At 40.3% G+C, this 17,911-nt stretch overlaps 1 protein-coding gene across 4 annotated transcripts; it reads left to right on the top strand.

The window, feature by feature from the left end:
• The first annotated feature begins 4,689 nt into the window (after window positions 1-4,689).
• Window positions 4,690-17,903, top strand: UEVLD (UEV and lactate/malate dehyrogenase domains). 4 transcript variants are annotated; one of them, XM_017811371.1, is made up of 12 exons: window positions 4,690-4,749; window positions 6,446-6,530; window positions 7,104-7,166; window positions 7,896-8,059; window positions 9,058-9,193; window positions 10,516-10,637; window positions 11,132-11,237; window positions 13,079-13,249; window positions 14,205-14,378; window positions 14,989-15,073; window positions 15,704-15,827; window positions 17,131-17,903. In XM_017811371.1, the coding sequence occupies exons 1-12, from the start codon at window positions 4,708-4,710 to the stop codon at window positions 17,293-17,295; spliced, it is 1,437 nt and encodes a 478-aa protein (XP_017666860.1). In that variant the 5' UTR covers window positions 4,690-4,707; the 3' UTR covers window positions 17,296-17,903. The 4 variants fall into 4 exon arrangements, with proteins under 4 accessions (XP_017666860.1, XP_017666870.1, XP_017666875.1 ...); XM_017811381.1 differs by lacking the exon at window positions 4,690-4,749 and adding an exon at window positions 4,828-5,055; XM_017811386.1 differs by lacking the exon at window positions 4,690-4,749 and adding an exon at window positions 5,832-6,038.
• The last annotated feature ends 8 nt before the right edge of the window (window positions 17,904-17,911 follow it).

Here is a 17,911-nt window from a genome sequence, read left to right on the forward strand (position 1 = left end):
ATCATGATGATTCAATAATTCTCTGTGCCAGCTTCTTCCAGCTCCTGTGTTGTGTGAATGCTTTGTGGTCCCTCAACACAATCGGTATGGCATGAGGTTTGTCCAAAGAAGTGGTGTATGTGGAAGAGCACTACACCTGTCGATTAACCTGCTGCTCTTCAGCTGATGAAGAACACTGTTTATGGTTATTTTTGGACAGGAGAGGCACTAGTCTGAGTCAATCCACTTTATCTGGTTCATGATATATACAAGATGTACAGGAAGTCTGTTTCTGAGACCTCTGCCAGGTCCCAGTGGTGTCAGCTGTCACTGGGAATGAGGCACAGACAGGCACATCACATAAGGTGACTCTTCAGAGTTCTCGCAGAGTGAGGTGCTGCTGTTACCACCCTCTTCCCTCACCCAAAGTGAGTGAGCCAGCAAACCCTTTATTAGCCTGGCTTCTGTTTGCCGGCTGTGTGTACGAAGGGAACGTGGTGATGGCAGTATATGGTGTGTGATGTGGCCTGGGGCTGTGAGGAGCCCTGTTTACAAGCTGCGTGAGAGATGCTGAAACTTGCGGGAAAATTTTAATTATATGTGGAAGCCTCTTTGCTGCCCTATGCAGTTGGCAGCGAGGTCTGAGGTACCTCATAGCTGCTGGTTTAAATCCAGCCTTAGTTGGTTTGTGCTTTCAAAGTGATAGTTATGGCATATAAAATGGTCACAGTGTAGTTCACACACACACAGCTGACTTACTGCTTGTTCAGAACAAAAGTGAACACTGAGAAAAATTGTGCTCTAGGTCATGATATTTCCGGGGCTAAAGGCGGTTTTGGTTTTGTGTGAGAAACTTTACAGCCATACTAAAAATCCACATTTGCTACAAATCTTAAAAATTCTACGGCATCAGAGGACTGGTACAGGGAGGTATGTGGGGTAGCAAGGCTGTGTTCTGTGTGGGCAGATCATTAGCCTAGATATTAGCTGGCATTAGGATCTGTTAATGAAATGCAGAGTTATTCATTGCAAATGACATGAGAGAAAATTTTGAGTCAGAGGGCACAGACCCACCCAGCTCTGAATTTAAAGGAGAGTTTGAACAGTGAGTACTAAGAAATTTACATCTGTAGTTTGGGTATAAACTCAGTCAAGGGTGACCTCTAAGCCTTGAACAGAAATGGTATCACCACTGTGTTCTTGAGAAAGTAGTGGTAAATCACGGCCAAGGGGATGTGGTCACTGTTCTGGTTTCTATGATTATTTTGTTTATGTGTGCACACAGATTTTAAAAATGTTTCCAGACATCAAACCTGCTAGTAAGTGTAAATGTCTATCAGGTTTTCCTAATTTTTTTTACCATGAAATAGGGAGAAATTTGAAGTTTAAATGCTTGATATTAAAAATTTAAAAGGAAAACTGTATTCTCGTAGATTAGTCTGTGCTAGGACCTTTGTGAAACAAAATGATCTCTTAAAAGGGTTTAGATAAATGTTCAAGCTGATCATTCTGTAACAGTGTAACATAGGTTTTGCTAGCTCCAAAAAAGCATGTAGCCACAGGGTCTGTAGGAGGCTGAGGTGAAGGCAGCTGCCTTTGCATGTGTCCCAGACCAGCGCTCTCAAGGTCCCAGTAAAGCTTTATTTTACTGTTCCTTCTACCACGAAACCCAGATTGCCCAGAATACTTCCCCTTGTTTACTGAGGGTCTCTGTCACAGCGCCCACCACCCCGGAGAGCGCAGTGTGCAAGGTTACACTGGTGGTAGTCCCTGAGACAAACTTCCATCCTCCCTTCCTCAGGGCAGGGGCCTCTCTGGGCGGGTAGAGTGAGGGACACAGCACCTGGGACGTTGCTGACCTCGCACATACAGTGCAGAGTAGGGCTGGGGGCTTGGAGGTGTCATGCCAGGTCATTGCTGCCCTTTCGTGCATCCTGCCTTGCAAACGCTCTCCTGGAGGTACCAGCAGTTCTGCACAAATATGGGCCTCAAGGAAAGGACCAAGGAAAAGTGAGACCACCAGGAAGGAGGAAAGTTGGCCCTCACTGTATCACCTGTTCACAGAGAGCCAGTCCGTGGTGAGTTTGGCATCCTACCCTATGTCTTGCCCATTCCAGAGGTCCTCCTTCCCCCTCACCATGGGGTTCATAAAGCCCCACCTGTCACTTGCTAGGGGCTGAGCACCAGTCTGGTTATTTCCACCAGTCCCACTGCTGCTGCAGCCATGGGGCATTGTCCTCCTAAATGCCAAGCTATGGTTTCTGCTTCCAGATGGGCTTTCACAACCCCAAATACAAGATGCTGTTGTGAATCCAGGTAGCTGGGATTCTGCAGTGCAGGAAAGATCAATATGTAACAGTCCCAGCATCCTGCTGCAGGAAAAGGTAAGATCAGCCTATCTTCTCTGAACTGTCTGTCTATATCTCCCTTCTGAAACTCAGTTATATTGAATGTGGACAGCTGGCAGCTAAAGTATCTGCTCTAAATTATATACCTACTTCTGAGATGGAGAACATCGTGTCTTAAAAGTAATATTTTAAAATAATCAGATGCTGATTCACTGGGGAAGCTCAGAGGGGTGGAAAGCAGATTCTCAGTGTGTGTAAGTTGCTATAACCTCTGCTGAACTACAGCAACTTATTCTGGCAGAAAGCCTGTGCTTGAAAAAAGCATATCTCAAGTTCTGCCTTGTTAGTGGAGTATGCAGCAACACCTTAAAATCTAAAAATAATTCTTTTAGGAGTTCTGCTGATGGTATTGTGACCTTTTGCATGAAACAGCTAACACTTTTACAGAGAGGCAGATTTATTTGGAACTTGCCTCACAGTACTTCTCCTTCAGTGTTACTCACAAAACAACATCCCAAAGGTAATGACTATCTTTCAGTTGTTTGCAGAACTTCATGACCCAAGATGTACTGTGCTTGCTGGGCAAACAATGTGCAGCACTTGCTGGAATCTGCAATGCCAATTCCTGAAGGACTGATCTTGAGCAGCCCAGTTTTGTGGCTTTCCTTTTTTTCTTTTCTTTTTGTGGCTCTGCTACTTTCCAAACTGAACAGTGAAACTGCAACATTGTTCATTACATTACATACAACGATTTCAGCACAGAAAAAGAATCAGCATCAGTAAACAACACATATGATGGAAAAGCTTGATAAAGGTTGTTCTACACCTAATTATTTACTGCTGTGGCTGTACCAACTGCCTGGAGCCATCACATGCTAGAAGAGACCTGCTGGAGGAACATCTGTATTTCCCATAGGGGCTCTGTCATGTTTTCCTGCAGATTTCATTTTCCTAATGCAGGAAGTGGCAGGCATTCTCATGGATGCGCACCTGACAAGGAGTTGCCTCAGGAGTAGCATGCGGGGAACCTACAAAACCTCTGTTCTGTATTGTCATGCCCTTGCCTGTTGTCCTAAAGAACGTGTCTAAGTGGGCTCCTGGAGAGATTATTTTTTTTCCACTGGAATTTCCATGCCATTATTTATACACAGAAATTCAGAACTAGTAGCTTTCCAAGTATGCCCCCCCATTACGATTGGTTAGTAATTTCCATAAAAGTTATGTAACCCCAGCTATCTTCTACACATGCTCAGGGGAAAGGTCTTCACCTTGGCAGGGGTCTTTCTGACCTCTAGCTGTGATTTTTAGTATTATAGTGAAAATAGTTCAGCTATAGGATACATGGACCTTGAGTATTTTGCCAAGTTAGCAAGGCATTACATACACCAACATCTTGATTTACTACATCCTTAAAGTTTGTTAGTTCCAGAATGTCCTTGATTAAGGGGTGCTAACTGCTATCTCTTCTCACCTTGAGTACTGTGTGCAGTTTTGAGCACCACAATATAAAAAAGACATTAAGCTATTAGAGAGTGTCCAAAGAAGGGCTGTGAGGATGGTGTAGGGTCTGGAGGGGAAGCCTTATGAGGAGGAGATGAGGTCACTTGGTCTGTTCAGCCTGGAGGAGACTGAGGGTCTTTGTGGTCTTCAATATCCTCATGAGGGGGAGTGGAGGGGCAGGTACCGATCTCTTCACTCTCGTGACCAGTGACAGGACTGGAGGAAATGGCACAAAGCTGAGTGAGGTTTAGCTTGGATATCAGGAAAAGGTTCCTTAGGTTGGTCGCTGGAACAGGTTTCCAAGGGGAGTGGTCACAGCACCAAGCCTGTGTGAGTTTGAGAAGCACTTGGACAGTGCTTCCAGGCACACGATGTGATTCTTAGGGTGTCCTGTGCAGGGTCAGGAGTTGGATTCGATGATCCTGATGGGTCCCTTCCATCTGAGGATATTCTATGATTCTATAAACAACATGCTGATTTACTGCATCCTTAAAGCTTGGTAGTTCCTGGATGTCCTTGTCTAGGGGACGCTGGGTGCTGCCTGCTCCTACACTGACTAGGTCTTCTTTCTTGCTGATTAGGCTTGAAAGTATCCAAACATCTTACATCAAGGAATATCCTGATTTCAGATAACCTCCACCTATTCCACATTTTGCAACACCATGGCGGCTTGAAATGGCACTCAGCCCAGAAGCTCTTTGCCACGGTCGCGTACTGAAGCGTTTACGTGCGTGAGAAGGAGAATTAAAATGACGGTTTTGCTTTTCTTTTTTCACATTTCCCCGGACGAACCGAACCGCTGCCGCGCCCGGGACCATCCCGCCTCCCTGAGGGGCGGTGGGTGCCGCGCAGGGGCCGCCGGGACGCGGCGCGCGCCGCCATGGCGGTGGCGGAGGAGGCGCTGAGGCGGCAGCTGGGCAAGGTGCGCGCGCGGCAGGCGAGGGGAGGGGGCGCGCGGGGGACCCCGCGCTGAGGGAGGCGGGAGGAAGGAATAAGGGCGGCGGGAATGGAAAGGTCCTGCGGGTCCAAAACAGCCGCTGGGAGGGAAGGGAGGAGGTTTCGTGGTGGTGGCTGGTGAAGGACTCCCGTCCCGTCGCGTCCCGTCCCGTCCCTGCCCTGTCCGCAGCCGAGCTTTAAGTTGCGCGTTAATTTATTCCCGTGACTCGGGACGTGCCTCCCGGCTGCAACCTTACTGTTCACTCGGAGTTATCAATCCACCTGGGAATTGGTAACTTTTTTTTTCTTTCTTTTCTTTCCTTTTCTTTTTTTTTTTTTTTTTTTTTTTTTTTTTTTTTTTTTTTTTTTTTTTTTTGGTGGGGTTCCCTGCGTTAGCACCTCCGCTCCCTGGGAACACAGGCGTGTTGTTGTAGCACCTCTCTGAGCGTTTTAATTTCCATGTGAGAAACTGAGGTGGGCTTATTTAAACTTTGGGCATGCCAGATAATTTCAGGTGCGGAATGAGCAAGGTCCATGTCCGACTCACCTCATAAATCCTCTGATCTTTAGAACAGGACAAACTATTTGATAGGAATAATGCCTCGTTTTGCATTATGAATAGAAGGGGTCCAGCTGGGGAAAGATGGCTTTGGTTTCACAACCAGATGAATCAACGCTTCCAAAAATGTGTTAAATCTAAGTTGTGCAGACATTCCTAATTTGGGCAGATTTGATTTTTTGATTTTTTTTTTTCTTGCCTGACTTTGCAGTATCCTGTAAGACTGAATGGGGAGAAGCTGACTAAAAGGTGTTTCTTTTCAGCAGCTCTGTGTTTTCTTGTACAAAATGGAAAATATCCCCATAGCTGTAGCATTGCTGGTGGGGTACCAGACTGAAGACAAGTTTGGTTTAAGCTCCTACTGTGTGACAAGTATTCCAGGGCAGTGAGAAGCTCTTTAAGCCACTGTCAGGCTGCAGTTGTGTTTGCTAAGGCAAGAGTTCCAAAACAACTCCAGGTTTCCTAAATGAGAAGCAGAGGCCTTAATCTAGGAAATGGAAAATATTCTTCATAACTTTGGGATGTGGGGGGATGCAAATCTCTTGGAAGTTCAGGTATTGGTCTGGCTGGGGACAGTCTCAAGCAGCAGTGATTCATCTTCTCACCTCTCAAAGACAGCATAAAAATGGAAAAAAAATCCCAGAGGCTAATCACTTACACATTTAGTATGTTTGTGGCAATCGACATCTTATGAAACTCTTCTAAAATATGTGCAGGTGGATCTGAGTTTTACTGTGTCAGCAATAAAATAATCTCCTTTTTCTAAGAGGTTTATGTTTTTATATTGTTTTTAGTTATTGTGTGCAGAGGAGACTAAACTTTACTAAACCTCTGCTCACACAGCTGTGAATGGAAAGAAATGGTATGTAAGGAGTAAGGTTCAGAATTTGAGTTCTTATGCAGCAACAGCAGACTTGTGATACGTTTAAAGCCTTTTTGTAATCAATTCTGTTTGATAATATATTTCACATCAAAACTACTTATAATACCATAAGTAATCATTACATTCCCCTTCTTGTGTTTCTGCCTTGTCTCATATCCTTTTTGCTATCTCTGTTAAAGAAAGAAGCCTTTGAAGTGAAACTTTTTTTTCCTGATTTTTTTATTTTCTCCCCCTTCCCAGTATAAGTTCAGAGACCTGACCATAGAAGAGCTGAAGAATGTTAGCAAGACATACCCAAACTTCACGTTCTCCATGAACACATACAGTAAGAAGTGATACAATTACTTTGAACTAATTGTGGGGATTCTTACTTGCCATAGATTCAGACTGTGTATAACAGAATCTAAATAGTGTGAATATCTTTCAGTTGTGTTCCTGTCTTTACTTTGACTCTATATAAAAACTATAAAAACCTCAATGACTTATTCACTTCATTTTATTTCAGCTTGTCAGTAATTATAGAAGATTGATGTTTTAAAATCTTTATATGTAACACCATTTTCCCCATTTTTCACAATTGTATTGAAAGCATTTTGCTATTTGTATCTTATAGAGTGTACTTCCAGCATCCCTCAGCCTGACTGAAAATTCCTGCAACATCAGAATTACCCAGGACAAGGGATTTTCAGACTAATGATGCAATTTTCATTAAGATTCCATTAAGGATACTGAAAAGGGGAGGTGGGACCTTTGTAGCATTCTAGTCTTGGCTCTTTCAGGGGCAGTGTGGTTGATTTCTAAAGAAAAATCGTTGTTGTCTATTGGTAGTTGCAGATGAGATTACCATCACAGACTTGAAAGCATTTATTATTTTTTAAAATCACATTTTTAATTTCAGCCTTCAAGGATGGATCCCAGAAGGACCTCCTGAATTTCAGTGGTACTGTTCCAGTGAAATATGGTAAGATAAATCAAATTTTCTTGCCAGTTATGAATCTAATTGTGAAATGTGTTGGGTGCTGCCTCTTAGCAGTAGTGCAGCTTCTTTAAAGAGGGCTAGAAAGCATTTTGCATGAATTGGCAGAAGCCACTTCTGCAAAAACAGGTGCAGATGCAAAAACAGATGTTGAAATTAAAAATTATTAATTATATAGGTAAAATAAATATTAAAAAGTCATGTAGTTTGAGACTGTGTAGGCAAACTCTTTGGTTCTAATGGAGGTTGTGTGAACTCTATATATACAAGCCCTATGCTTGTATAGGCAGTGTCCAAAAATAACCAGTAGGTAATTTTTTATTTTTAACTTGAAGCCTTTGGTAAAGCTCTTAATAGCTGCCTCTTTGCACTAGTTGTTAAGTCCTAAAATAAATATGAAATGGTACCTTTAAGTGATTTCTTTGCTGGGAAAAGAGGTCACGTTGGCTGATAAGAGGACCTTGGGAAGCAAAACATCCACAGAGCTTTATATTAAGAAAGACACGATCAGTAGCACTTCAAGTTGATCCAGACAAGTCTGTGTTTGTTAACTAGCCTAAGTAACATAAATACTCTGTGTGAATCTGGAAAGTGATCTCTCAGGCTTTTTTAATTTGTTATTATGAAGTGTAAATCACATCACACACATGACTGGCTTTTAGTGCCTCTTCCCAATGCAGAAGTTACTAATGGCTTTTATTTTGTGTTGAACAGGTAATTCCTATAACATACCTATTCAGCTGTGGATTCTGGATTCTCATCCCTTTGCTCCCCCCATTTGCTTCTTGAAGCCAACTGCAAACATGGGCATTGCAGTGGGAAAGCATGTTGATGCTCATGGCAGGATTTATCTGCCCTACCTGCAGAACTGGAGCCATGTAAGAGGTGGAGTGGCTGACGGGGGGGAAGTACTTGGGAACAATGCATGGTATCATATTGAGATCCGTGGAGTGGAGTGAGTAGGGTTCAGGGCTTTTTGTTTTCTGCATTTTTTTTGTTAATTTTAAATATGCAATAGTTATGCAAAGAGAAGCAGATTGTTGTGTCTCTTGAAATTACAGCTTTCAGGCAGTTCGAAGCAATTGTAAAGGAAGTTGTAAGTGATTTGAAGGAAAATTATTTTAAGCTGAAGAAAAGGGACCGAGTTTGTTCCAAAGCAATGTAAGCCTCATGATACTTTGTTTCTGTTAATAGTGAGTCATAGTACTAGACCAATTGAGTATCCCTAGGAAAGTTCAATGGAAGGTTCTACCTTTTGGGCATGTCTCTGTTGGCAGAGCTCTGAAACAGCACAGAGATTCTAGAGCCAATGCTGTTGCAAAATGATTCTGTACACTGTTAAATTACTCACTTAAATAGGACTGCCAGGCCAGTAAAAATGATTTAATGAATTCCAGCTTTCTGAAATGGATAGACTATATTTGACTTTATTGATATAGACATTCCTATGAGAACTTTTAATGACTTCACTGTGTATTTTGCCTGAAGAAGGGCTGAATTGCAAGAACTCTGGACAGTAATACTCATCTGAGAAGACTGAACTATCTTTCCTTTAGCTAGGATTTGTCCCTTTTATGATACTGGATGTGGCTATATCAAAGGTTTCCATATGTTCATGGATGCATTCAAAAATTAGTTGCATTGCTAATTTCAATTTTAGAATTCCTTTTTGTTAAATTCCTTTTACTCCATACTTCTGTTTGGAAAGTATCTTCAAAAAGTGATGCTTTTCTTTCCCTTAAATGTTCGTGTAAATATTAAGGGTGTCAATATTTATGATTTGATTAAACTGTGTATAACTATGGGAGTTCACAGCTGGTATCACTATATGATATAGCTGGTCAGCTGTTTTGTCTTCTGTATTGCTATATTTCAGCCTAAATCGACTGTCATTGGATTAATCAAGGAAATGATTGCAAAGTTTGAGGAAGAGCTCCCTTTGTATTCACTGTCATCCTCTGATGCAGCCAGGCAATCAGAACTTCTGTCCTACATTGCAAAGATTACAGAAGGTGTGGATGTTTTCATGAACTTGTTTCTATTGATATATTCATTTATTGTTATTACTTGATATCACAAAGAACACTACGTAGTTTTAATATCTGAATTTTTGGTGTTTGCCTGTCCACAGTGTTTTGTGTTTTCTCTGTGTAGTCAAAAGTATCTCTTTGAACAGAGAGCTCAGATTCTCTTTATTTAGTAAGCAGCTCGTTTTGGATGTTTGCATTTAAGCCTACTGAAAACTACTGTAGACTTGATACTACTAATTTTTTGGAAATCACTGCAGGAAAACTCAGTCTGAGATTTTATGGAAGGGAGATGCGATTTTATTGTGAACAAGTTGATTTTACCCAATCCTAGTCATGCACTGTCTCAGATCTCACTCTCTCACACTCAGTCACAAGCCCTGAGACCCAGCTGACCCCAGTCACTGCTGTGCAGCACTGAGAACAAGGAACGCTGGCTGTGGAGTTCATTTCATGTGTCTTGAGTTCTCCTTGTTCAGTGCTGACAAGCTGATTTTGGACTTGTCTTTTATACCCTTCAGGAGTGGATGCAATTTGGCATTTTGCCTCATTGCTTTATCTCACCCATTTTAAGTCTTGGGCAAAATTCCTGAATTTCACAGTTCCCAGGTTTTCCATACTTGGGTGTTTTATGGCTCCAGTCCTGTTACTCTTCACCCTGATACATTTTCTTCAGGTCAGTCTTTTCTTCTTCCTTTATTTAGTGGAATCATGGATGGTGATCTGTGGCAGCTTGTGCAAACCTTTCCCTTTAACCCTTTTCTGCTGTTTCTTCTGGTAATTGTGTGCACAAACTGCTTGTGAGCTCAAACGTGGTGTGCACATGATATAGATTTCTAGGCAATCAAACTTAAATCTCTCTGCATTATACTCAGAATGAGAATCACTGTGTTGCCAGTAGCATTGGCTAAGCAACCTCAAGTTCTTGTATTTTAATCAAATTCCATTTTGCATGTCTTTTCAAAATATGATATCTTTCACAAATTTTTTGACCATGATATGTATTCACATCTGTAACAGCAGCAAAGGGAGCATTGTTTGTGTGATATTAGTGTCTAGCTTCTTGCTATTGTTACTCATATGTTTCTACTTAGTGAAAAAACATTCCTATCTAAAGAGGAGTATTTGTGTTTTACAACCTTGCAGGTTGTGATGAATTTTCTGCAGTCAGGCTTGACCACTGTTTTGAAAAGGTTTGTGTAATTTGATTTAACTCTGGCACAACCATGATCCTTTATGAAGCAGCAATACTTGTATTAATACAGTGTGGATTAGCACCTAAATTTGTGATTTTCTTTTACTTGTAGGAGAGACTGACATGAAATCAAGGAGTAAAATTGGAGGCAAAAATGAAGGATGTTTTAACAAAATTACTGTTGTTGGAGCTGGAGATCTTGGCATTGCATGTGTGCTAGCAGTTGCAGCAAAGGTACATAATTATAAAATAGTATAAAAATAGCAACAGACTTGATTAATAGAGAGGTTTCCAGTCTAGTTCTTAGTGTCTGACACAAAGAAATACCTCAGCAGTTTTAACAGCCCTGTCACTGCTTAAGTCATTTGCCTCTTCAGTTAACTTACAGACATGCAGAAGTGTTAATTTCTGCCCTGCTTTCTCAGTCAGCTTTTTTTAAGTCAAAGGATTGAATATTGAATTCCCTTACTTTGAAAATCCTTACTTAAAGGGTTCTTGCCTGAGTGGTGGCCTCTTACAATTGGGATCTCCTAGTCCCCTGGAAAAGGAGAGTTTTCCTAAACTAAGTTCTTTTTCCTGTGATTTGACTGTAATCTTGGTCAGTAATTTTGTTTGGTTTGTACACAGTGCAACAAACACTGGAATTGGAGGAATTTTGGTTTTTCTTCCTTACTCCAACAAGTTTCAGTTTGTTTTCTTGTTGATCTGTGTTATTTTTATTCATACAGGGTGTTGCAGACAAGGTGATTCTTCTGGATCTTTCTGAAGGTGCAGCAAAAGGAGGGACCATGGACTTGGAGATCTTTGCTCTGCCAAATGTGGAGATCAGCAGAGGTATTGGATGTTGTTTCTGGAATGGGAGCAAGTGCTGTACTGTGTGTGCTTGTGCTTGTTTTAATGAGAGCAGGACACTTGGGGAGACAGAGAGGCATACAGGCTGTCTTTTTTAAAAGATGTGTTCTTTTCATAGCTTCTTGCTTTCCTCTGTCTCTTCAGAGTAAAATTGGAAAGGAAGGTTCAGCAAAGCTTGAAAGCTTTTATTTCAGGCTTTTTCCATTGTTTATAGAGGTAGAGGTATGTTAGTCTGTACTTCCAGGATAAGAGGCTAATGCTGAGATTGGACTCATGCAGAAATACATAGAAGCCAAGCTGATACTTCAGTGTTAGAGGCAGAGAGAGAGGAAAAAAGGGGGAAAAAAATATATGTATTTTAGGGAATTGGAGAGAGCTGTGAGACCAGTGTTAAAAAGGCTGATAAATAAAGGACTTTTTCAAAGTTCTGCTTTTCTAAATCGATGTTCATTAAACATGCCAATAGTTAGTTCTTAATCAGTATCACTGCATATTCAAACAATGACTTCTTAAAAATCTTGTCCTCAGTTAGCTGTGAGTGTGCAATTCAACAGAGTCGATGCCATGTCTGTAATTAGTGATGATGGCCACAGTCTTTGGTCTGGGTTGCAGAGCTTGGGGCGGTGCAACTCAGAAGCTCTTCCACAGAGGAAGCTGAAACTGAAATGAGCGACTTCCCCATTCCTCTTTGCTTGTGTGTCATGTTTGCATGTTCCTTGCACCCTCTGCAAGAGGAAATGAGGGGCTTTCTTGTGCTTCTGTTGTAATTTATCTTACTTTCGGGACAGGGACTTGTTCTGGTTCCACCAGGTGTCTTTGTTGCTTGTTCTGCAGCTGGCATTGCCTGCTGTACATTCTTTGATCTTATCTTGCAGGTTTTACTGCTAGCACACTTTTTTCCTGAACCCTGGTTGTGCAACTGTATCACAAATCTGTCTGTGCCTTTGTGGTCGCCTATTATATGTTTACATTTAGCTGTGGTACAAAAAGCTTGTATGTTGTTGCTGGCTGTGCTCTTAGTAGTGTTACAGAATTACAAAATGCTTGTACACTGTCACCTGTTATTTTAGTATGCTTATATCTAGGTTTAGGGCAAGCTGGTATTAATTATATCCTACTTAGTATGCTTCCAGTTTGTCAGTGCATTAGGCCTCTGCTTTGGCTTCAGCTGGTTCCAGAAGTGGTGCAACAGTCAAATCACCTTGTTGCTGTGCCCAAGCTGATCACCTGTGTGGTACTCAGATATTTAAAGTTACCTGCTGAAGGCAGCTTTGACTTACAAATTCCTGCAGCAAACGTGGTTGCGTGTTTCCTTGGGCTAATAAATACATGGGTTTTTACTGGAGTTAATAAACAGACTTGAGGTGCTTTTTATGATTATCTACATGTCCTTGAGTGAGGTATAAGATCAAAAATTAGGAGTAAAATCTTTCCCCTTCTTTAACAATTGGAATAAAAATGAAGGAGCATTTTCAGAGATGTATTTTTTTCCTCTCTTGCCAAGAAAACTTGGAAAAGTTTAACTGTCAACGCTATCTAGATTTTTTTCTGGTCCCTACTGTGTAACCTTGGACAAATTGCAATCTGTCTTCTGTGTTTGGCAACTGTAAAACAGGAAAGTAGTTCTATGGGAGAGCAGTGTCTTACAGGTGCTGTGGAAGTGCCCCAAATTCCACACTGGGGAAATTGGGAGGGACAGGAGGTGAAGAATCCCTAATTAAGCTGGATGCTGCAGTTTAGCCTTTAGAATGGCTCTTCGTGTTGCATCCAAGACTCAATAGAATGACATAAATTTTAAAAACCTCTTTTCTTTGTATTTTCAGATTTTTCTGCTTCTGCTGATTCAAAAGTTGTGGTAGTTACAGTTAATTCTCTGGGTAATGCTCAGACTTACCTCGATGTCATACAAAGCAATGTGGATTTGTTCAAAGGAATTATTCCAGCAATATCACACTACAGTCAGAATGCTGTTCTCCTTGTTGCTTCTCATCCAGGTATGTTGGTACTTTGCAAAATGTTCTGTCCCTTACACGGCTTTTTCTTTGGCCTGTTTTAAAAATATGTTACTGCTGAATACACCCACATAGCCAGAACTTCTTACCACTCTGAAAGATGTTTTCCTTTTCAGCTTTGAGCAGGACACTGTCTTTGAGGGTTTTTTCTTTACTGTTACCAAGATAAAAGAAAATAGTATACTTTGTTTTGTATAAAAGGTATGTATTTCAGTATGTTTCTGTATGTAGTTTCGACCTGACTGTGTCTACGAGATTCACATCCATTGGCTGTTGTCTTGTCAGTTGTGATTTTTATGTACACATTTCCCCTGTGCAGGAAGGACAGATGCATGTGTGTTATGTGCCATATGATCACACTCACAGGCTACTAATATACAAAGTATAGTGTTCATAGTAAATATTGCAGCTATATTTTGGTGAAAGGTTTAAATCTGTTGGGTCAGGGATACTGTGAACTAAGACAAAGCAAGATCACTACTTAAAAGGGAAAGAAGTAAGTGTGAGCCTCTGTCCTGTAAATGCATTGAAGACAGCCCTTGTGTGTATTTCTCAAGTGACTCTTACCTTCCTACCATTTTTGAGCTGTGGAGATGGAGCAGAGAGTGCTTGCCAAATGAAAATAAATTAAACACTGGCTGAATTAAATGTACAAGCCTGTGAGATTTTTGGTATAGGGAAGTGTGGTGGCTTATTCTGAAGTTTCACTTGATTTCTCTTAAAACTTTACTTGGGCTGTGAATTTTTTTCACCTCCTCCCCACCTGACTTGGTATTTTAGGTTGAAATAAACTACCAGTATGTTCTTACATGCTTATGCATTTTCTAAAGTAAACAACTTGGTCCAGAGTTTTTTGTCATTGTGATTCAGAGTTTGCAGTTGTGTCGAATTGTGTGAGTGGTCCTTCATTGGCAACATCCTTTCCTTTCACATTTAGTTGAAGTAATGACATATGTGACGTGGAAGCTGAGTGCCTTTCCCAAAAGCAGAGTGATTGGAGTAGGTGCCAATCTTGACTCGGAGAGATTTCAGTACATACTGACAAACCTTTTGAAAGCAGAGGTGCTGGCAAAAGATGCCTGGGTTATTGGTGAACAAGGGGAAGACAAAGGTAAAGTGATACTTTCTTATAACTATGAGCAGATGATGTCCTGGCAATGCTTAAGTAATTGAATTTAAAAGAATAATTGAGAAAAATAATGAAGGTAATAAGAGAAGTAATGAGTGGTAGATTTTCATAATGGTTCTAAGTAAGACAGTTTTTGTGTGTACCAAAGTCAGTAGACCTGGAGTGATAGCAGAAGTATTTGACATTTGTCACAGTAAAAAAACCAAAAATTACAAACCCACAAAAACCCCCCAACCAACCTCATGCTGGTTTTCTTTTTGGCTTTAACAATATAGTAAGAATACAGGTTAGAGGTACTGAAAGAGGAAGGAAATGTGGTATAATATATGGCAGGTTACTACTACTGTAACAATTATTACACATTACTTCAATCATCTTTAAGGAAGTGTCTCTGGCAAGGTGCTACTATAGAGTTTATTTCATCACTCCAGGGAACATTAAAAAGTTGTCATCTACATTTGGGTTGTTGTGGAGGAAGGAAAGTTTGGAAAGCCTGAATTTTTCTTTTTATTTTTCTTCTCCTCACCTTATCTGGTACCTATGTTAGTCACTGTTTAGCTATGCATTTAAGCATTGATTTTTTTCTATTTAGTATCATCGTGGACCAGTTATAATTTAGCTGCAAATCAAACGGAAGGAATGGCTGCTCGTAACTCAAGGCAAAAGGTGGCCAACAGGTAATGCCATTGTAACCCTTTCCTTTTCTTCATGTTCAGGTACTTGATGTTTGCAGAGTTTCTCCTTTTTCTCTTTATGAATTGGGTGAACTTTGCTCTAAAATGTTCGTACATTGAGTTTATAGCAGATTGTAGGTCGTGTTGTCATTCTCCTTTGGTCAGTGTGTATGGTCACTGTTTTTCTGAAGTTCTTAATAAAGTTGTGCCTGTGGCAATCTAAGGAGAAGACACCAGAATATCAGAGGCTGCCAGTTCAGCTGTGTGTTAAAGAAAAAATAATAGACAAGCCTTCTGACACACTTTTCTCAGAGCTTGTGTTGGAATCCTTTGCTTCAAAGCAAAGCACAGCTTTGGGTGAATTTACCTGATTCCATTAGCTACTTATTAGTTACACCTCTTGACAGAAAAGAGAATTGTTACTACTGCGGGTAAAAAGTATTGTAAAGAAATTTTTTAAAGCAATTCTTTATTCCATTTTGTTGTTTTCCAAAACAGAGAATCATACTTTTGTAGTATACTATACCTGATATGGTGCACTTAATCTGTCTTCTGGGTTTTACAAATAAACCAAAATAGGAATAATTAAAATCTAAACATCATGTTTTTCTTCTTTTCCTGGTTTATATACAGAGCTATGGAAGTTCTGAAGGGAAAAGGTCAGAGATCTTGGTCTGTTGGGCTCTCAGTTGCTGATTTGACTGACAGCATTCTGAAAGATAGAAGAAAGGTTCATTCTATATCCACTCTGGCAAAGGTAAATGTGTTATTAATATCTTTAGGTTGGCAGTGTAATTATATTATTTATACTGGATATGACCATTAATTTTAGCAGACAGGCATGTCTGAAGCAATGCTACTGCTGTTGCTTTCTTCCAACCACAGCTTTCAAATATAGTGCAAAAATGAGTAAAAGTCAGTTAATGCTTTAATCTGAAACCAATATTAAAAGTGGATTATTCTCCCAAAAATACATGTCCAAAAGGGAAATACATTCAAGGTTGCTGACCAGCACCCCTGCAATAGCTGGATTTGGCAAATGAAAAGAAATGTGTGAATTGCAGTTCCTGAGTGTTTAGTATTGAATGTAGATTTTTTTAGAGGCTGAAAGAGTTCAGTATCTTTTATGAAAGTACAAAATGCGTTTCTGCCATTATTTTATTTGACCAGGTTTGAAACAGCTGCCTTTTTACTCCTTGATACTTTAATTAGAGGCAAAAGTTATGAAGCTTTAGTTAACTTAAAATTATAGACTGAACTTTGTTTAAAGCTTCTCCTAAGAGGCTTCATTAAAGCATTAAGTCACTTCGTATGACGAGAAAACCCATGTAGAAACATGTACTTGTCCCTTCAAATTAGACCCTTCAAAAGGGTGATTTGCATGTCCCAGTGCAGGGAAGCTGCTGCTTATTCTTTTGAGTACAAACACGTACCTAATTTCATCATTCTGTTTCAAATAAAGTTTTTAATAGTTTATGAACTAAATTCAGATACAGAGGGGTGACAAGTCTTTTATATTCTGTAGTTACTCTCCAGTTTAAAATTTCCCATACAGATCCTAAAAATAAATGCAGTCTACAGTGTAAACTTGAATTATAGGGATATAAGTTGGATGAATTCTCTCACAAAGTAAATATGGGATCAGTATTTGAAAAATGTTCCCCAGATACCTCTCTTTGGCTATATTTTTTACTTTATTTTGGTCAGTCTTAAAAAAACTAATGATACCTTACTATCAAGTGTCCCTGCTTGTTCTACCTAAGGAATGGGTGTTAATAGTATAAACTTTGCCTGTGTTATAGAGATATGATATATCTATATTGGAAAACTCCTCCAAGGGTGGCATGGTTCACAAATTTTTATCTGCACCGTAATCTTTTCCAGTTTCTATACAGTAACCCACTGCAGAGTATGTAAAATAACTGGAATTTGACCCATCCAAACGCCATATGATGGAACATCCTTGCTTAATTAAAATAATCAATTCTTTTGTGTACGTACGTGCTTCAGATGGCATGTACAAGTAACTGTGTGACAGCGTTCTTTGTGTGTTGTTTCAGGGATGTTGCAATATAAACAGTGAAGTGTTCTTAAGTCTCCCATGTATTCTTGGAACCAAGGGAGTGCTTGAAATGGCCAAACTGGAAGAAGACCCACTGGTGCAAGAGAAACTGCAAAGCAGCGCAGGGTCAATTCATGACCTTCAGCAGCAGCTGAAGCTGTAAGGAAGCACAAGGGAGGCCTCCGTGTCTGCTCACACAAGTCGGAGATTTGCAAGGCAGAAGAGGTTGCTTCGTATATATGGATTTCTATATAAAACAGGAAGTTTTGTTACCTTGCTGTCCCAAAGTGCTTTCTCAGTTTTGGTTTAAATTATGTAATACTGCTCTGTACAGTAATGTCTTCTTTGAAAAGTGCACTTTTGGTAGCCAAAATGGGGAGGGTAATATGCAAGAATGTTTTACCTGAATTCAGGTGACATTCGCCTTTGGTTTTTGGTTGCTGATTATAGCCTGATTCTTGGGTTAATCTTAGCTCTTTCCACCTCATTCCATAGCTCCATCTTTCATGGCTATCGCTGATCTCTTATGTCAATGAACTGCTAATTACCTCCTACTAATCCTGCTAAGCAATACCCTTCAGAGCTGAAGTATTGGATATGGATTTGTGTGGCATATTTAATGCTGTCGGGAATATTCTGGTCGTGACTTGTTTTGCTTTTATTTCGTAAAGACATTCAGAACACTAAGGCGTCTACAGTTCTCGGTACACACATGCAGCACTGCAACAGGTGCTCTTCCTGAATGGGCTTCAAATAAAGGATAAAATCCAGCAGTTAAG

The sequence above is a fragment of the Lepidothrix coronata genome, unplaced genomic scaffold, assembly GCF_001604755.1.
Source record: "Lepidothrix coronata isolate B3197 unplaced genomic scaffold, Lepidothrix_coronata-1.0 Scaffold1, whole genome shotgun sequence".
NCBI classification, from domain to species: Eukaryota; Metazoa; Chordata; class Aves; order Passeriformes; family Pipridae; genus Lepidothrix; species Lepidothrix coronata.